Raw genomic sequence first — 19,931 nt, 5'->3', positions numbered from 1 at the left:
CTTCCACATCAAGTACAGATTTGACTCTTCTTGATCTGGGACCCTCGAACTGAAAAGACATTCGGGAAGCAACCGTGGTCAATTCTATCACAATTCTGAAATCATGCTAGACAGATGAGAGAGGAGGTGCCCTTCCTTGGGAAGAGGGAACACTACTCTACCCTTTGGGAGGGTCTCCCTTCCATTACTAATCTCAGCTTTATCTGAAGAGGGAATTAGAGAGTATGCCTTTGAGCAACTTTCTCAACAGGAGACCCAAAAATCTTTTGTTTTCATCTATATCGGTCAGCAAACCATTGCCCACCAGTTGCCTGTTTTTGTAAATGTTTACTTGGAAAAAGCCACACCACTGTTCCTGCATTATCTGTGCTGCTTTCCCTCTACAGTACTGTAATTGAATTGATACAAGTAGTTGCAACAGAGATTATTGGTGCACCCCCCCTTCCATTATTCAAGTCATTGACTTGAAGAAACCAGTTGCCCTGTAGAAAGTTCTCTATTGTGATTTGTCTGATTGCTTCTTAGTAGGGTATGTAGTATTCCTGTAAACTAGAAGTTAGCTCTAACTGTTTTATTAAATGTAGTTTCAGATTTTTTTTATTAAAAAAATTCACAAGAAGTGTGGGTACTTTATATTGCATCACATCAGGGGTCTGTCACGCATGCTGAGTTCTGCCTAACAGATCTACAGCCAGTGTCAGGAACAGGGAACATGGAACAAGGAGTCAGTCAAGGTAAAATGGGAACATTAAAAAGACAAGACAAGTGGTAGAATCAGACGATGTTCTTTGGGTCCACGAGGATAGCCATGTAATAGCACTGAAGATACAAAAAATCATGGGACCTGAGCAGAGTGAGTAATCAGATCTGATGGCAGGAGGCTGATTGAAACAGTATGGATTTGGGGATTGATGCAGTTTGCTGCCTCAGCTTCAACTACTTTTATCATTTTCGTACTAGAGATGGGAATTCTGTAAAGGAGTATGAATGACAACACTTAGAAATGACCCATTAGTAGAGAAAAATCAGCATTTTGCTGGCAGACTCCCCCAAATAAAATCCATATTAATATGGCCAGTAATTTACACTGTATTTAATAGTTTGTGCATCTATCATCAGGTATTCCCAGGAGACTTTTTGTATTAGAGGACTTGGAAAGTTTAACAAAAACTAAACCATAGGACTTCTTTGCCCATTTTCATCTCTAAAATGGAAAAATGAAAAATGTTTTATATAGAAAAGCCAAGAAAGTTTATCTGTGTCTTCTAAATGACTTCAGAATGAAAATCTAATATTGTAGATTTTCACATGGAAACTTCCTGTAAATAAAAAGTGTGGGTACTGGGAATCTAAGCTGTTGCTGCTTTTGAGCTTTTTTCCCCCAACTTTATTGAAGTCATCAAAAAATAAAATTGTAAGATACTTAAAAGTGTACAATGGAATAATTTGATATACATACATGTGTGAAAAGATTCCACATTTCCATCACCTCACATATTTGCTTTTTAATACGAATATTTAAGTTCTCTTAGCAAATTCCAGTTAGACAGTAGTGTTCTCAACTATAGTCACAACTTTTGAGCCTTAAGAACACATTAGTGTATCTGTTTTCATCAATGGCGACAAAATTCTTGTTAAAAATAGGTTTTATTTTTACAGCAGTTTTAGGTTCACAGCAAAAACAAAGTATAGAGTCCCCAAATACCCACTGCTGCCAGATACGCCCAACTTCCCATACTATCACAATCCTCTGCTAGGGTGGTATATTTGTTATAAATGAACCCATATTAATGTGTCATCACCCAAAGGTTGTGTATTCTATGGGTTTTGACAAAGGGTAATGACAAAAATATATGTTTCCACCATTGTATCATACAGTGTTTTCACTATCCTGAAAAATCCCTTGTGCTCTGCCTGTTCTTCCTTCTCTTCCTCTAACTCCTGGCAACTACTGATCTTTTTACTGTATCCATAGTTTTGCCTTTGCAAAATGTCATGTAGTTGGAGTCATTCAGTGTGTAACTTTTTTCAAATACCATCTTTTACTCTCACCAATGATGTACATGAATGCCTGTTTTTCTACAGCCTCCTCAGAGTGTGTTGCCCAAATATGTTGGCCAATTTGATGAAAAGTTTCAGTGTAGCTTAAATTTTTCTTAGAATGAGTGAGATTTAATGTCTCTTAATATTTTTAAGGCCGTTTGTATTTCTTATGTTAACTGTTCATATCTTTTGCCCATCTAATCATCTTATCAATCTGATTTTAGAATATGTGCTACTAAAACAAACTTTGAAAGCTTTTTAAAAATAGATTTCTGGTTTCCTCCAGAGATGCACTGAATCAGAAGGGACTATACACTTGGGCTAGTAACTTATATTTCCAAACTCCCCCACATTTAGAAAAACTGACCTAGAACATCAAAACAAATTGTCACCCTAAATATTTATAGTAGCTTAAGGCTACATTACCTTAAAAGTTATATTAAATGGCCACAACATATTGTGTATTAAAAATTATAATGTAAGCAATTATTCACCATAGAATTTAATATAATTTGGGGATAATGATGTAGAAGCCTTAAATGTCCAAAGAAAAACTTGAATTCTCTCAAACTTGAAGCAAGCAGCAGTTTAATATCAGGATTAATGGTAGAAAACAAACAAAACACCAAATCTAAGCAATGACAATAAGTAAGGGTATATGAGGTGGCCTTGTATACACCCGGAAAATACCAACCCTTTCTGAGCTTGCCGCTCCTCAGGTTGTAACATGATGGTTGATTTTAGGAAGCCACGAGAGTTTGTATTACTTGGTTTCAGATTAAATTTTGTACTATACAGAAATTAGAAACTCTTCCTGGAGAGGAAGTGGTCTTGGATCACTTATAGACTAGAGAGTAAATAAACCCAGCATCATAAACCTTCGTCCCCAAAACAAAACAGTGGGAAACACGTGGGTAGGTTCCTACGCGAGAAGAGAAGGACTCTCCCTGCTGCCGGAACGCCCGCACGCCCCTCCCCGTGACGTCGCAGGCAGGCCCGCCCCCAGCTGTCCGTGACTCCCGTTATCGCTGTGGCTCGCCAGCGCCCCGGAAGCTGCCCCTTCTCGGGGGTCATGATGGGCAGCAAGATGGCGTCTGCCAGCAGGGTCGTTCAGGTAAAGAGATTCAGTCTCTTTTCCACACCGTAGGCGATAGGGATGGTGCTGACAGTAGCCACCGCGCTGGGGAGAAAAGGCGGTAGCGGAGGCAGCGCGATGACCGCGGCCCTGTGGCGGCGCCGGGAGGGTGTGGGAGAAGTGGACCTTGCGCCCACTGGGTCGGGTATTGAGCCTAGGGCCGCAGCTGAGGGCTCGAGCCAGGCCGCGGGAGTGCTGCCATCTCAGCAGGTAGGCGCATGACTGCTCCGGTGTCCCTGGACTGTCCTCCGCCAGGACCTCCTTAGCCCTCCTAGGAGTCTGCGAGCTAGGCAGGCAATCGTGTGGCCAATCAGCGTCTTGTATTGTCAGTGATGTCCGGGAACAGCCAATCGGAAGGAGGGCGGTAGCGGCGAGTGCCGGGAAGGGAAGTCTGTATCTGAACTGACCCAGTGTCCCTTCAAGGTCTTGGGGATGGCCTGAGAATTAGCCCCGTTGGCAGCGTCCTTGTCCGAGCCGGGATTTCCCTCACCAGTGTAAGCGTGTGGTTACAGGCCAGATGAGGGGAATAGAGAGGGAAAAAAAAAAGTACTAATATGTAATAGGCTGAGTGTTCGAGCCTGTTCGCGGGAGTGCTGCATCTGAGCAGGTAGGCAGGCACATTGCTGCTCCGGTGTCCCTGGACTGCCCTCTGCCAGGATCTCTTTAGCCCATTAGTGTTAATTTTGCAAGTTTTTTTTCTTCTGAGTTTAGATTGGCTGCTAGAGGAGCTTTATTGTTTATCCACACATCAGTTACTAGCTCCTAAGAGCTTTTTGTATTTGCTTCTCCAGCTGTGGTCTCTAGCTTGAATAGGAGAGGTAAAATTGGCATGTAAAGAGACAAACCCTCCGCTTTTGTGGTTGGTTTACACAATCTCTTTAACTCTGAAAGTGTATTATGATTAACTTCTGTTCACTGTATGATTAACTTTTAACTTTGTATGAGAGGTCTTTGTATGTTGCACAAATATAGCTCTTAAAAGACCTTTTCTTAAAGTTTGTCTGCAAGATAATCCTAGATTCCTGTCTTTGGTCCCATTGCACCAAATGATTTTCACTTATTCATTCACTGGGGAGTTACAGAGCATTAACTAAAGATTCTGTGAAGACAAGAACATCTAACAGAGGAGTGGTATCCATAATATAGCCCAGTTTAAAAATGGGTTAAAAACTTGATACTACACAAAAGGAGATATCCAAATGAGTGGTAAGCCTGTGAAAAGATGCTCAACTTCATTACTTGCCAAGAAAATACAAATTAGTACCAGGAACTACTACTACACTCACCAAAATGATATGTTAAGAAGACTGACAATAATATCAAACAAGTGATCATCAGAATGTGAAGCACCTGAAACCCTCATACATTGCTGTTAGGAGTATAAAATGGTATGGCCACTTTGGAAAACAAAACAGTCACTGATAGTTAACATACCTACTCTGTGACCCAGCAATTCTACAACTAAGTTTATACCCAAGAGAAAGAAGTTACATATACCTATAAAAGGACTCATATAAAAATGTTCATAGATACCTTATTCATAATAACCCCCAAACCAGAAACAATCCAAATGTCCATTAGAAGGACATACTGTGGTGGATTTGCTATAATGGAACAGTACACAGCAATAATAAAGAACTAACTACTGATGTTTTAAAAAGATACTGTGAGATATACAATAAGGAACACTCTCCTTCTAACAGCTGCAAGACTTGTACTCGGATATTCATAAACAGAGCAATATGTTCTAACATTATGTAATAATTACATGTTACATTACCAAAATTTATTGAGTGCTTTTGTGCCAGAAGTCTACTCAGTGCTGGGACTACAGTGCCAACAAGACAGACGTGGTGCCTCTGTAGAACTTAGAACTTGGCTGTGGATCCATCCTTGAAGAAAGAGTAGTATTTCAACAGACTGCCTGGCACAAACTGATGGAAATTCATAAAGCATGGTATCTACATTAAGTAGAGGAATTTGGCTGGACTATAGGATATTCTGAAATAATTTTAGAAGATTAAGTTACAGAAATTCATGCCTGCTGTATGCTAAGCAGTATATATCTGATATTGTTGGGCTGATGGAATAGTAGAAAGTTGATTTTACCATTAAGGAAATCATTTGACTGTATGAGACCCAGAAGATGGATGATTGGATTAATTCAGGGTTTGGGATGTAGAAGTGAGATGAAAATAAGCTTCCAGCAAGGAAGTTGAGTGCAGGTAAGAGAATGTTGAATGGACTGTGGGCTCTAGGATAGATAAGAAAGGAAATCAAGTCAGGATGGAACCAACTGACTAGGAGAAAAGGGAATGATAAAGGAAATGAAAAGTTTGATTAAAATAATAGTGGGAAGTGACAGAGAAGAGAGTTACAGGTTAGAAGATTGTAGGGGAGGTTGGATTTTAAGTTAAGATTTTAGGGATGGCTATGAACTCCTTAAAAAATAAATTGAAAAAAAAAAGAACCTTTAAGAAGTAAACACTAAACCAGAAGGAATATAAAGGTAGTTGGCAACTCAGAAGTCTTGATAAAGGAAACAGTGGATGAAAAGAGAAGATTGTTAAAAAATCACAGGTTAATGAAGAAAGATTAAAAGGATTCAGAGAAAGTGATAGAAGACAGGAAAACAACTTTTGAATAGTAAGCAGTCTCTGAAAAAGTAAAAGCAAATAGAACAAATTCTAAAACCTATTCTATAAAACTTTCCTGATAGAAAAGTTAAAATACTGTACCTTGTATTTGACAGCATTGACCCAGTATGGGTATATTCTAGTAAAATCATTAGATTTTAGAGAAAAAAGAAGAAATCCTTTGGTGATGCAGGCAGGAAGACCAAACACTTAGAATGAAAGCTGTTAGAGTTTTCAACAGTAATTCATAAAAGAGGACATGTGGATAACATGTAAGGTAGTTAAGGAAAGAATGTGTGAACCAAAGATTTATCCAGCCACATTGACCTTCAAGTATAAAGGCCACAAACTCTTCTAAACCTTTAATAATTCAGGGAATATTACTCCCTGGAGCCCTTCCTACTAAATCTCCCAGAGAATGAGCTTCAGATGACTAGGGAATACTTAACTGTATGTGGAGTTATTTCTGTATAAGAACTGCATATGAACACTGGATGTATTTAACTGTAGAACTAAGATTTTAAAATGGAGATAAGGGTGAAAGATGTTTGGTAATACTATTTGTTGTGATAGTATAGATTTAATATAACTTTAAAATTGGAGGAGTAAGAGGAAGAGTATACAGAAAATAGAATAAGCTTTCTAATTGTCTCTGGGTATTATCTGGTAGTAAAAGATGAGGAGGGAAGGTAGAAAAGAGATTACCATCATCTACTTTCATTTTTTTCTCATAATAATGAACCAACAGAAAATATCTTAAAAAGAGACAACTAAGAGTATTATCTAACAGTAGTAATAGAAACATTATACAAAGGTATAAACTAAATTTCACACAAATGAAAGCAAAGAAAAAGATCATATGACAAAAGAATTTATACTTAAATAATCATAAGAGGGCATGACAGAAATATACCAAACTTGTGAGTTATATCTGTAAATGTAAACGGTCAACTCCTCTTTTGAAAGTATTCTCAAATTGGTTAAAAAGTGAACATCCAATGCTAATCTGCATATAAGAGGCACGGCTAAAACTAAGAGACTTTGAAAGGTAAAAATAAAAGGATTGTCAACTGATCTTTGACAAAGGAGCAGAGGCAATAAATACAATGGAGAAAAGGTAGTCTTTTCAATAAATGGTGTCAAAACAACTAGATATCCACTTGAAAAAAATCTAGACCTATACTCTTTACAAAAATTAATGCAAAATTCATCATAGAAATATATATAAAATGCAAAACTGAAACTCCTACAAGATAACATAGGAGAAAATAATACCAAAGGCATAATCCTTGAAAGAAATAATTGATAAGCTGTTTCATTAAAATTAAAAACTTATGGTCTGCAAAAAACACTGTCAAGAGAGTGAGAAGACAAGCCACAGACTGAGAGAAAATATTTGCCAAAACATGTCAAATAAAGGACTATCAACCAAAGGTGTACAAAGAACTCTTCAAATTCAACAATAAGAAAAACCCTGATTTAAAAATGGGCAAGAGATCTGAACAGACCTCACCAAAGAAGATGTACAGATGATAAATAAGCATATGAAAAGATGCTCAACATTATATGTCATTAAGGAATTGCAAATTGAAATGATGACATACTGCTATATACATAATGGAATGGCCAAAACCTGGCCACTAACACCACAAAATGCTGACAAGGATTTTGGAGCATGCATGGAGCAACAGGAAATCTATTAACACTGATGGTGGAAATGCAAAATGATAAAGCCACTTCAGAAGGCAGTTTGAGAGTTTCTTACAAAACTAAACATTCTTGTACCATATGTTCATTCAGTCATTCTTTGATATTTACCAAAATGAGTTTAAATTTCATTTTCACACACAAACATGCACATGGATTTTTATAGCAGCTTTATTTATAACTGCCAAACCTTAAAAGCAACCAAGATGTCCCTCAGGTGAATTAATGAATTCTGACACATCCAGACAATGTAGTATTGTAATATTCAACACTAAAAAGAAATGAGCTGCCAATCCATGAAAAGATGTAGAATTACATGCATATTAAGAGTGAAAAAAAGCCAATCTGAGAAGGTTATGATAATGAATGATTCCGACTATTTGACATTCTGGAAATGGCAAAACTATAGAGACAGTAAACAGATGAGTGATTGCTAAGGGTTAGCAGGTGAGAAAGGAATGAAAAGGCAGAACACAAATTCTTAGGGCACTGAAACTATTCTGTATGGTGAATACGTGTCATTATACATTTGTCAAAACCAATAGAATGCACCACACCAAGAATGAACTCTACTGTAAAACTTTGGATGATAATGACATGTCACTGGAGTTCCATCAATTGTAACAGATAACTCTAGTGGGGGATATTGATAATGAGAGATGCTGTAGAAGGATCAGTGCCCAGTGGTATATGGGAACTGTGTATATTTTCTGCTCAGTTTTGCTATGAATCTAAAACTGCTCTAAAAAAAAATCTATTAAAAATAAAATAAACAGATAGGTGAAAGTATTCCAGGCAAAGCAAATATAGAATAGGAGTTACAGTCTTGGTATCATATTTTTAAGTGTACAAAAGCATTGTTGAATTGGATGCTTTCTCATGTATGTACATTTCTCTCTAGTGTATGTGTATGTATGTACACACACACACTCATATGCCTAATAATTAGTCCTAATTTACAAATGGTGTATTCACTCACTTGACAATTGTTGCCTGAGCAACCAGCATGGCTGCAGAAATATTTTAATTCTCTTGATTCTGACTTTCCAGGAGCTTGGCACCCTGTTATAATTGGCTCATTGAACTGTCCTCTGCACAGTACTCTTAAGATATTCAGGGTGCCATGAAAACACATGAGTTTTTAAATCAGATTTTGGAATCAGGGGTAACTTCATAGAGAGGAGTGATATTTTAGCTGTTTTAAAAGTTAAGCAGTCTGAAAAATTGGAGGCATGGAAGTCGGGTGGGATTGGGGACAGATTGCCTAGTAGAGAATACCAACTCAAAGCAGTGGAAATGGCATGATGAATTAGAAAAATGAAAAGTATTTCAGAAAACCTGGAGTAAAAGGTGCACAAGACCAGATCATGATAGGGCTTGTGAGTACCAACTATGAGTTTGAAGCTTATCCTGAAAGCTGGTGAACATTTTAAAAAAATATTTAAAAAACGGAAGAGTTGACCATGTGTTTGTACTGAGGGAGGCAACTACCTTCCAGCATATTCTCACAGCAGCCGAATTATAGTAGGAAGTTTTGAGGTGCATCACAAGAAGTCTGTTTTCTGTACTCTTATAAAATGTGTAATATGTAGTACATATATACAAATATATTGCAGATAAACAAATACATCATTAGCACTAATTAGAAAGCAACTTATAGACTGCTTTAGTTGAAAATACTAGGGACTCTGTTCATTAGAGTCTTACATTGTATATTTAGAAGATTTCATACCAAAAGGCCCATTTAAGGTCCTCCATACCATTATCTGGAATTTTAGGGACAAAACATTAATACGCTTCAAATATTTGTTTAAAAATAGTATTCTAAAAATATGTATTTTTCTGGGTATAAGAAAAAGACCAAGGGGCTACCAAATTTTTTAATCTTTTTTATGTGGGTTTGGGGGTAGTATTTTCTTCTTTGTGCTTTTCTGCATTTTTTTTCAAAATTATTCACATCAAACATGTGTTACTTTTGTGGCCAGAAAAAGTTGTGTTTTTTTTTAAATTTTTTAAAAATATGGAATGCTTCACAAATTTGTGTGTCATCCTTGCACAGGGGCCATGCTAATCTTCCCTGTATCATTCCAGTTTTAGGATATGTGCTGCCGAAGCGAGCACAGAAAAAGTATTTTTTATTACCTAATTTTCAGTATGCTTTTTTATCCTATTCTAAACTGCATAGTAGGGAAACAATATTTGATAAAGTCAGGGAACTTCCAGTTCTTACCAAGTAGCAGGGTGATATATAAATCAGGCAACACAAAATCTGTATCGTCTTCTACATAAGGATGTTTTGAGTTCAGTTGGTAATACAGTTAAATGTCTTGTGATATAGGAAGTACAAAGTTATTATGAATAGCAGATAAGATAAACAAGTTAATAGTTCAGAGACCAGCTTTCCTGCTTGGGAACGAGTAAAATAGTAAAATTTAAGGTTGCTGCCAAATATTAAAATTATTTTATTATAAGTATTTATTAGTATTAGTATTGTTAGTATTATCTAAGCTATTTTAACTAAGGTATCTGTCAGGTTTAGTAGTTAATTTATAGTTATTTTATAGTAATTTATAGTTAATTTATAGTAATTCATTTATAGTTAATGAATATTTTAGTGATTCATCTTTGTTTTGTGTGCATATTTTCTTTTTCCTTTAGGTAGTCAAGCCACATACTCCACTAATAAGGTTCCCTGACAGAAGAGATAATCCTAAACCCAATGGTAAGTTGTACTTTACTTAAATTTTTAAGAAAACGTGTACATGCATATTTATACATAAATATTCTATTATAGGCAATATTTCTCATTTTAAAGTCAGGTAGACTCTTGTAGCTTTGATCAAAATGGTACCTTAGGTTGCATTCAAGTAGAAATTAACTTTTTATTACCTCCATGTAGAAAGGTAGTGACTCAAGAGAGTCTCTGAATTTTTAGCGATACTGAGTTTATGTGGGGAATTTTTGTCCTACCTTTCTTTTCTTCTGTGTTTTAGAAGAATCTCCAAAGCTTATGTTTTTAGAGAGTGTGAGAAATAATAACAATCCTATATTTTTCTCACAACTAATCTTTTTTTCTTTCAGTCACTCATTTATGTAGTCATTCAATCATTAAATATTTCTTAGTTTATCTTAAACCTTAGCAATCATTGCCTATAAAGTAATAGAAGATTCTGAACAAAGTCCTGGTTTTCTCTGACCCTCCTTTTTGCTAGATCCTTGGTCCCTGTTTTTATTATTATAAGGTACTTGATCTTGAATTCACGGAGAATTTTAACGAATTTTATAGGGATATTTTTAACTTACAACTCTTGAAGAATTAAGATGTAGGTGATAAACAAGCATAAAGGTATTGAGAAAACTACTCTCATCCATATTTACCAACTTTCTTGTTTCCCGTTGCAAGATATTACTTGTGAACTCCACCACATGAAACCTTAAGTAACGTAGATTATCCAAATGGCTTAAACTCTGTTGCCTAGAAATTTCATTATTTTACCAATTTGTTCAATTTAGTAATCCACTCACTTAAAACTGCCTCATTTATTTTAAAAAGAACTTTATGAAATCATATATATCTACCCAACTGACTCTATAATACTGACCACTTACCATTATGATACTTATCAAGAATGACTTGATTATTCAATAATACATAACTCAAAATAGTATTTTAAAGTACCTGAATGATTTCTCTAATTTTTTTTTTTTAATTTCAGTATCAGAAGTTTTGAGATCAACAGGACTACCATCTCACTCTTCAATTTCACAGCATTCTAAGGGAAGTAAAACACCAGACTGGCCGATGCATCAGGGTCCACCAGACACGGCAGACATAATAAAAACATTACCTCAGAAATACAGAAGGAAACCTGTATCTCAAGAAGAAATTGAATTTATCCAAGTACGTTGTTGCTCTTTATCACAATACTGTACAAAACACCCTAACATTTCTGGCTTTTGAAATTTCATATGCTGATTTATATGCTCTTCCGTTGTCTTTTCACCATGTATCTACAGTAAGACTGAGATAGTAAAAAATAAACTATGTCTGAGCCCTCAGTAAAAGTACATGAAGGACTGTGTGTGTAGAAGTATAATAGGGTAAACAAACAGCAAGCAAACAGCCACATGAAAAAAGCTCTTTATGGTCTTTAGTACTTTTTCAGTGTGTAAAGGGCTTCTGAGACCAAGAATTACAGGATTACTGATCTGGATCAACCTTGAGACCCTTCCAGATCTGAATTTTTATAACTGATATGAGTACCCAGAAGCAATGAAAAACCCAAAATTGTTTTTTAAAAACTAAAGTTGATTTGCTTAAAATGATTTAAATTTCTGCAGTGGTCATGAAAACATTTGTTCTGTAAATTTTAGCATCTTACCTCAACTGCTTTATTTTTTTCTTTTCAGCGTGGAGGTCCAGAATAATCACTGACAGTGTGGCTGCTGTTTGTCATCAGACAAAAGAATAGTCTTTGTAATAAAGGACTTCCAAAATGACAAATGAGAAGTCGTGCATTAAACAATTTTAATAAATATTCTGTAAAAAAAAATGAAATACGGAAAATTTAGACAGACACTTGTATCTCCTAATTTATGTATCTTGGTCAGCTTCTCCACAGCTTACCTAATTGTTTATATACTTTATCCTTATTAAAGTATACATTTTGAAATGTTAGCCTTTAGTTTACTCATGATTATCAACTATTACCAGTGTTAAACTACTAAAAGCACACAATGTTTAGTAAACTATCAATAGGTTTTCCAAAATTTCACTTTTCTTTTAGGTTCTGTTTAGACATGGAAAGAATTTAAAAGGCAGATTTGCTGCTTTTGGGAAGTGATTTTCCTGAAATTAGACGAGGATTAGTGAAATAATGACTCCATTATTTTTAATTCTCTTAATGTTTTTTTCATTCATAAAGGTACTGGAGTATAACTGGCTTAATAAGACTATCCTCCTCTAAATGATAAAAATATTGCCAAGGTAAAACAGACCCTCTGTGGAATTAAGCCTGGAGACTTAACACAAAAGATTTATTTTTTATTTTTTTATTTTGGTATAATTAATCTACAATTACATAAGGAACACTATGTTTACTAGACTCACCCGATCACCAAGTTCCCCCCACAAACCCCATTACAGTCACTGTCCATCAGTGTAGTAAGATGCTGTAGAATCACTACTTGTCTTCTCTGTGTTGTACAGGCCTCCCCGTGCCCCCACACACATATTATACATGCTAATCATTATGCCCCTTTTCTTCTCTCCCCACCTCCCTTATCCCTCCTTTCACACTCATCCTCCCCAGTCCCTTTCCTTTTGGTAACTGTTAGTCCATTCTTGGGTTCTGTGAGTCTTCCGCTGTTTTGCTCCTTCAGTTTTTTTTTTTTTTGGTATCATTAATCTACAATTACACGAGGAACATTATCTTTACTAGGCTTCCCCCTTCACCAAGTCCCTACCACAAACCCCATTACAGTCACAGTTCATTGGCATAGTAACATGCTGTAGAATCACTGCTTGTCTTCTCTGTGTTGCACAGCGCCCCCATGCCCCCCCACATTATATATGCTAATCATAATGCCCCCTTTTCCCCCTCCCCCTTATCCCTCTCTTCCCTCCCTTTCTCCCCAGTCCCTTTCCCTTTGGTAACTGTTAGACCATTCTTGAGTTCTGTGATTTTGCTGCTGTTTTGTTCCTTCAGTTTTTTCTTTGTTCTTATACTCCACAGATGAGTGAAATCATTTGGTACTTGTCTCTCTCCACCTGGCTTATTTCACTGAGCATAATACCCTCTAGCTCCATCCATGTTGTTGCAAATGGTAGGATTTGTTTTCTTCTTATGGCTGAATAATATTCCATTGTGTATATGTACCACATCATCTTTATTCATTCATCTACTGATGAACATTTAGGTTGCTTCCATTTCTTGGCTATTGTAGACAGAGGAGTGCATCTGTCTTTTTCAAACTGGGCTGCTGCATTCTTAGGGTAAATTTCTAGGAGTGGAATTCCTGGTTCAAATGGTATTTTTATTTTGAGTGTTTTGAGGAACCTCCATACTGCTTTCCACAATGGTTGAACTAATTTACATCCCCACCAGCAGTGTAGGAGGATACCCCTTTCTCCACAACCTCGCCAACATTTTTTGTTGTTTGTCTTTTGGATGGTAGCCATCCTTACTGGTGTGAGGTGATATCTCATTGTGGTTTTAATTTGCATTTCTCTGATAACTAGCGATGTGGAGCATCTTTTCATGTGTCTGTTGGATATCTGAATTTCTTTGGAGAACTGTCTGTTCAGCTCCTCTGCCCATTTTTTAATTGGATTATTTGCTTTTTGTTGGTTGAGGTGCATGAGCTCTTTATATATTTTGGATGTCAAGCCCTTATCGGATCTGTCATTTATGAGTATATTCTCCCATACTGTAGGGTATCTTTTTGTTTTATTGATAGTGTCCTTTGCTGTACAGAAGCTTTTCAGTTTGATGTAGTCCCACTTTTTCATTTTTGCTTTTCTTTTCCTTGCCCAGGGAAATATGTTCATGAAGAAGTCACTCATGTTTATGTCTAAGAGATTTTTGCCTATGTTTTATTCTAAGAGTTTTATGGTTTCAAGACTTACATTCAGGTCCTTGATCCATTTCAAATTTACTTTTGTGTATGGGGTTATGCGGTGATCCAGTTTCATTCTCTTACATGTGGCTGTCCAGTTTTGTCAGAACTATCTGTTGAAGAGACTGTCATTTCCCCACTGTATGTCCATGGCTCCTTTATCATATATTAATTAACCATTTATGTTTGGGTTAATATCTGGACTCTATTCTGTTCCACTGGTCTGTGGGTCTGTTCTTGTGCCAGTACCTAATTGTGTTGATTACTGCAGCATTGTAGTAGAGCTTGAAGTTGGGTAGCGAGACCCCCCCTTCTTTATTCTTCCTTCTCAGGATTGCTTTGGCTATTCGGGGTCTTTGGTGGTTCCATATGAATTTTTATTTTATTTTATTATTATTTTTTTATTTTGGTATCATTAATCTACAATTACATGAGGAACATTATGTTTACTAAACTCCACCCAATACCAAGTACCACAAACACCATTATAGTCACTGTCCATCAGTGTAGTAAGAAGTTGTAGAATCACTACTTGTCTTCTCTATGTTGCACAGCCCTCCCCGTGCCCCCACCCCACATTATACATGCTAATCGTAATGCCCCCTTTCTTTCTGCTCCCCCCCTTATACCTCCCTTCCCACCCTTCATCCCCAGTTCCTTTCCTTTAGGTAACTGTTAGTCCATTCTTGGGTTCTGTGATTCTGCTGCTGTTTTGTTCCTTCAGTTTTTTCTTTGTTCTTATACTCCACAGATGAGTGAAATCATTTGGTACTTCTCTTTCTCTGCCTGGCTTATTTCACTGAGCATAATACCCTCTAGCTCCATCCATGTTGTTGCAAATGGTAGGATTTGTTTTCTTCTTATGGCTGAATAATATTCCATTGTGTATATGTACCACATCTTCTTTATCCATTCATCTACTGATGAACACTTAGGTTGCTTCCACTTCTTGGCTATTGTAAATAGAGCTGCAATAAACATAGGGCTGCATCTGTCTTTTTCAAACTGGGCTGCTGCATTCTTAGGGTAAATTCCCAGAAGTGAAATTCCTGGATCAAATGGTATGTCTATTTTGAGCTTTTTGAGGAACCTCCATACAGCTTTCCACAATGGTTGAACTAATTTACATTCCTACCAGCAGTGTAGGAGGGTTCTCCTTTCTCCACAACCTCACCAACATTTGTTGTTGTTTGTCTTTTGGATGGTGGCCATCCTTACTGGTGTGAGGTGATATCTCATTGTGGTTTTAATTTGCATTTCTCTGATGACTAATGATGTGGAGCATCTTTTCATGTGTCTGTTAGCTATCTGTATTTCTTCTTTGGAGAACTGTCTCTACAGCTCCTCTGCCCATTTTTTAATTGGATTATTTGCTTTTTGTTTGTTGAGGTACATGAGCTCTTTATATATTTTGGATGTCAACCCTTTATCATATCTGTCATTTATGAGTATATTCTCCCATACTGTAGGATGACTTTTTGTTCAAATGGTGGTATCCTTGCTGTAAGAAAGCTTTTTAGTTTGATGTAGTCCCACTTGTTCATTTTTGCTTTTGTTTCCCTTGCCCGGGGACATATGTTCATGAAGAAGTTGCTCATGTTTATGTCTAAGAGATTTTTGCCTATGTTTTTTTATAAGAGTTTTATGGTTTCAAGACTTACATTCAGGTCTTTGATCCAATTTGAATTTACCTTAGTGTATGGTGTTTGACAATGATCCAGTTTTATTCTCTTACATGTAGCTGTCCAGTTTTACCAACACTAGCTGCTGAAGAGGCTGTCATTTCCCCATTGTATGTCCATGGCTCCTTTATCATATATTAATTGACTACATATGTTTGGGTTAACATTTGGACTCTTTATTCTCTTCCACTGGTCTGTGGGTCTGTTCTTGTACCAAATTGTCTTGATTACTGTGGCTTTGTAGTAGAGCTTGAAGCTGGGTAGCAAGATACTCCCTGCTTTATTCTTCCTTCTCAGGATTGCTTTGGCTATTCAGGGTCTTTTGTGGTTCCATTTGAATTTTAAAACTATTTGTTCCAGTTCATTGAAGAATGCTGTTGGTATTTTGATAGGCATTGCATTGAATCTGTAGATTGCTTTGGGTAGGATGGCCATTTTGACAATATTAATTCTTCCTAGCTAAGAGCATGGGATGAGTTTCCATTTTTTAGTGTCCTCTTTATTTTCTATTAAGAGTGTCTTGTAGTTTTCAGGGTATAGGTCTTTCACTTCCTTGGTTAGGTTTATTCCTAGGTATTTTATTCTTTTTGATGCAATTGGGAATGGAATTGTTTTCCTGATTTCTCTTTCTGCTAGTTCATTGTTAGTGTATAGGAAAGCAACAGATTTCTGTATATTAAATTTGTATCCTGCAACTTTGCTGAGTTCAGATATTAATTCTAGTAGTTTTGTAGTGGCATCTTTAGGGTTTTTTTTATGTAGAATATCACGTCATTCACAAATAGTGACAGTTTGACTTCTTTACCAATCTGAATTATTTGTATTTCTTTGTTTTGTCTAATTGCTATGGCTAGGACCTCCAGTGTTATGTTGAATAACAGTGGGGTGAGTGGGCATCCCTGTCTTGTACCTGATCTTAGAGGAAAAGCTTTCAGCTTCTCGCTGTTAAGTATGATATTGGCTGTAGGTTTGTCATATATGGCCCTTATTATGTTGAGGTACTTGCCCTCTATACCCATTTTGTTGAGAGTTCTTATCATCAATGGATGTTGAATTTTGTCGAATGCTTTTTCAGTGTCTGTGGAGATGACCATGTGGTTTTTGTCCTTTTTTTTGATGTGGTGGATGATGTTGATGGATTTTCAAATGTTGTACCATCCTTGTATCCCTGAGATGAATCCCACATGGTCATGGTGTATGATCCTCTTGATATATTTTTGAGTTTGGTTTGCTAATATTTTGTTGAGTATCTTTGCATCTATGGTCATTAGGGATATTGGTCTGTAATTTTCTTTTTTTGTGGGGTCTTTGCCTGGTTTTGGTATTAGAGTGATGCTGGCTTCACAGAATTAGTTTGGAAGTATTCCCTCCTCTTCTACTTTTTGGAAAACTTTAAGGAGAATGAGTATTATGTGTTGTCTATATATCTGATAAAATTTACCAGTGAATCCATCTGCCAAACTTCTTAAGTAGTTTTTTGATTACCAGTTCAATTTCTTTAGTGGTAATTGGTCTGTTTAGATTTTCTCTTTCTTCCTTGGTCAGTCTTAGAAGGTTGTATTTTTCTAGGAAGTTGTCCATTTCTTCTAGGTTTTCCAGCTTGTTAACATATAGGTTTTCATAATATTCTTTAATAATTCTTTGTATTTCTGTGGGGTCAATCGTGATTTTTTCCTTTCTCATTTCTGATTCTGTTGATGTGTGTTGATTCTCTTTTTCTCTTAATAAGTCTGGCTACAGGCTTATCTATTTTGTTTATTTTTCTCAAAGAACCAGCTCTTGGTTTCATTGATTTTTTTCTGTTGTTTTATTCTTCTCAATTTTATTTATTTCTTCTCTGATCCTTATGATGTCTCTTCTTCTGCTGACTTTGGGCCTCATTTGTTCTTTTTCCAGTGTCATTAATTGTGACTTTAGACTATTCATTTGGGATTGTTCTTACTCCTTCTTTAAATAGGCCTGCATTGCTATATACTTTACTCTTAGAAGTGCCTTTGCTGCATCCCACTGAAGTTGGGGCTTTATGCTCTCATTGTCATTTGTCCCCATATGTTGCTTGATCTCTGTTTTAATTTGGTCATTGATCCATTGATCATTTAGGAGCATGTTGTTAAGCCTCCATGTGTTTGTGAGTCTTTTTGTTTTGTTTGTACAATTTATTTCTAGTTTTATGCATTTCTGGTCTCAGAACTTGTTTGGTAGAATTTCAGTCTTTTTGAGTTACTGCGGCTTTTCTTGTGGACTAGTATGTGCTCTGTTCTGGAAAATGTTCCATGTGCACTTGAGAAGAAAGTGTATCCTGCTGCTTTTGGGTGTAGAGTTCTGTAGATGTCTGTTAAGTCCATCTGTTCTAGTGTGTTGTTCAGTGCCTCTGTGTCCTTACTTATTTTCTGTCTGGTGGATCTGTCCTTTGGAGTGAGTGGTGTGTTGAAGTCTCCTAGAACGCATGCTTTGCATTCTGTTTCCTCCTTTAATTCTGTTAGTATTTGTTTCACATATGTTGGTGCTCCTGTATTGGGTGCATATAAATTTATAATAGTTATTTCCTCTTGTTGGACTGAAATCTTAAAGATTAGTTTTAAATGTATATTCAGAAAAGAATGTAAGAGTATAAAATTGAAAATAAGAGGTCAAAATGAATATGGCATAGAAATAAATGTTTGACTAGATAATTGCAATTTATTGTCTTTTGGATTATTAAGAATATCTTGTTCTTTATTTTACTGTTTTGGTTGTAGTTATGTATGTAAGTTCTTACAATTAAATTTCTCAATTTCTGAAAGCCTGTAATATCAGGCTTTGATTGTAGTCATGTATGTAAGTTCTTACAATTAACTTTCTTAATTTCTGACAGCCTGTAATATCAACCTAAATGTTTACCTTCTTTAGGCAATTTATGAAACTTTAAAAGATCCTACAGTGCCAAGGTTATGTATTATTGTGACAGTAAAGCCTCAAAAAGATAAATAAATTCTCTTCCATACCTTTAATGATTTCTAGAATATGCTTTAAAGAAGTCATCCCTAATAGTAAGGGTAGCTCATGAGCAATAATGTTGAATAATGCCCAATTGCCTGTGCATTAAGTCTTTTTACTATTTTACTTTTTTACTATTTACCAATTTCTTTCTTTATTTTTTTTTGAGAGGGCATCTCTCATATTTATTGATCAAATGGTTGTTAACAACAATAAAATTCTGTATAGGGGACTCAATGCACAATCGTTAATCAACCCCAGGCCTAATTCTCATCAGTCTCCAATCTTCTGAAGCATAACGAACAAGTTCTTACATGGTGAACAAATTCTTACATAGTGAATAAGTTCTTACATGGTGAACAGTACAAGGGCAGTCATCACAGAAACTTTCGGTTGTGATCACGCATTATGAACTATAAACAATCAGGTCAAATATGAATATTCGTTTGATTTTTATACTTGATTTATATGTTGATCCCACATTTCTCCCTTTATCATTATTATTATTATTTTTATTTTTAATAAAATGCTAAAGTGGTAGGTAGATGCAAGATAAAGGTAGAAAACATAGTTTAGTGTTGTAAGAGAGCAATTGTAGATGGTCAGGTGTGTGCCTGTAGACTATGTGTTAATCCACGCTAGACAAGGGCATTAAAACATCCACGGATGCAGAAGATTTCTCTCAAAACAGGGGGGGTGAGGTTCTAAGCCTCACCACTGTTGATCCCCAATTTCTCAACTGATGGCCCCCATCATGATTGTTTTTATTATTTTAAAAATTTATTTGGAAAATTTTCTTAAAAATTAGCATATTTCTCCTCTTTAGCTTTCTCATTTCAGTAAAAGGAAGTACTGAGCAATTTTTTGCTTTCAGAAACAGAGTAAGTTTAAGTAATGAAGACTGGCTTGAGTAAATACTGTGGGCCAGCAATTAGAAACCCCAATACTGGAGCTGTCTGAGAGCTACCCTTTCTATGGCTGCTGTCATGAAAACCACAATGCAAAAATATTATTTTCCAGAATTTGTGAGTGCAGGCTTGTCAATGGGAATTGCTGTCATAAGCTCCCACAGAGGATGGTGCCATAGAAAGAATTCTGGCTTGGCTTAGAGTAAGTAAGCTTCTATTTTCATTT

The 19,931-nt window shown here is 36.1% G+C and overlaps 1 protein-coding gene and 1 non-coding gene across 3 annotated transcripts; one reads left to right on the top strand and one right to left on the bottom strand.

Annotated features, from left to right (window-relative positions):
• Positions 1-3,010: 3,010 nt before the first annotated feature.
• KGD4 (alpha-ketoglutarate dehydrogenase subunit 4) lies at positions 3,011-12,199 on the top strand. 2 transcript variants are annotated; one of them, XM_017675898.3, is made up of 4 exons: positions 3,011-3,157; positions 10,180-10,243; positions 11,238-11,422; positions 11,932-12,199. In XM_017675898.3, exons 1-4 carry the CDS (start codon positions 3,116-3,118, stop codon positions 11,947-11,949), a joined length of 309 nt encoding a protein of 102 aa, XP_017531387.3. In that variant the 5' UTR covers positions 3,011-3,115; the 3' UTR covers positions 11,950-12,199. The 2 variants fall into 2 exon arrangements, with proteins under 2 accessions (XP_017531387.3, XP_017531386.3); XM_017675897.3 differs by lacking the exon at positions 3,011-3,157 and adding an exon at positions 3,164-3,388.
• LOC118973867 (U6 spliceosomal RNA) lies at positions 9,536-9,642 on the bottom strand. Its single transcript, XR_005063387.1, has one exon. It is a non-coding gene; the product is annotated as a U6 spliceosomal RNA (small nuclear RNA).
• Positions 12,200-19,931: the final 7,732 nt, after the last annotated feature.

This window comes from Manis javanica, chromosome 1 (assembly GCF_040802235.1).
Source record: "Manis javanica isolate MJ-LG chromosome 1, MJ_LKY, whole genome shotgun sequence".
In the NCBI taxonomy this organism is placed as follows: Eukaryota; Metazoa; Chordata; class Mammalia; order Pholidota; family Manidae; genus Manis; species Manis javanica.
This window is presented reverse-complemented; position numbering and strand designations above follow the sequence as displayed.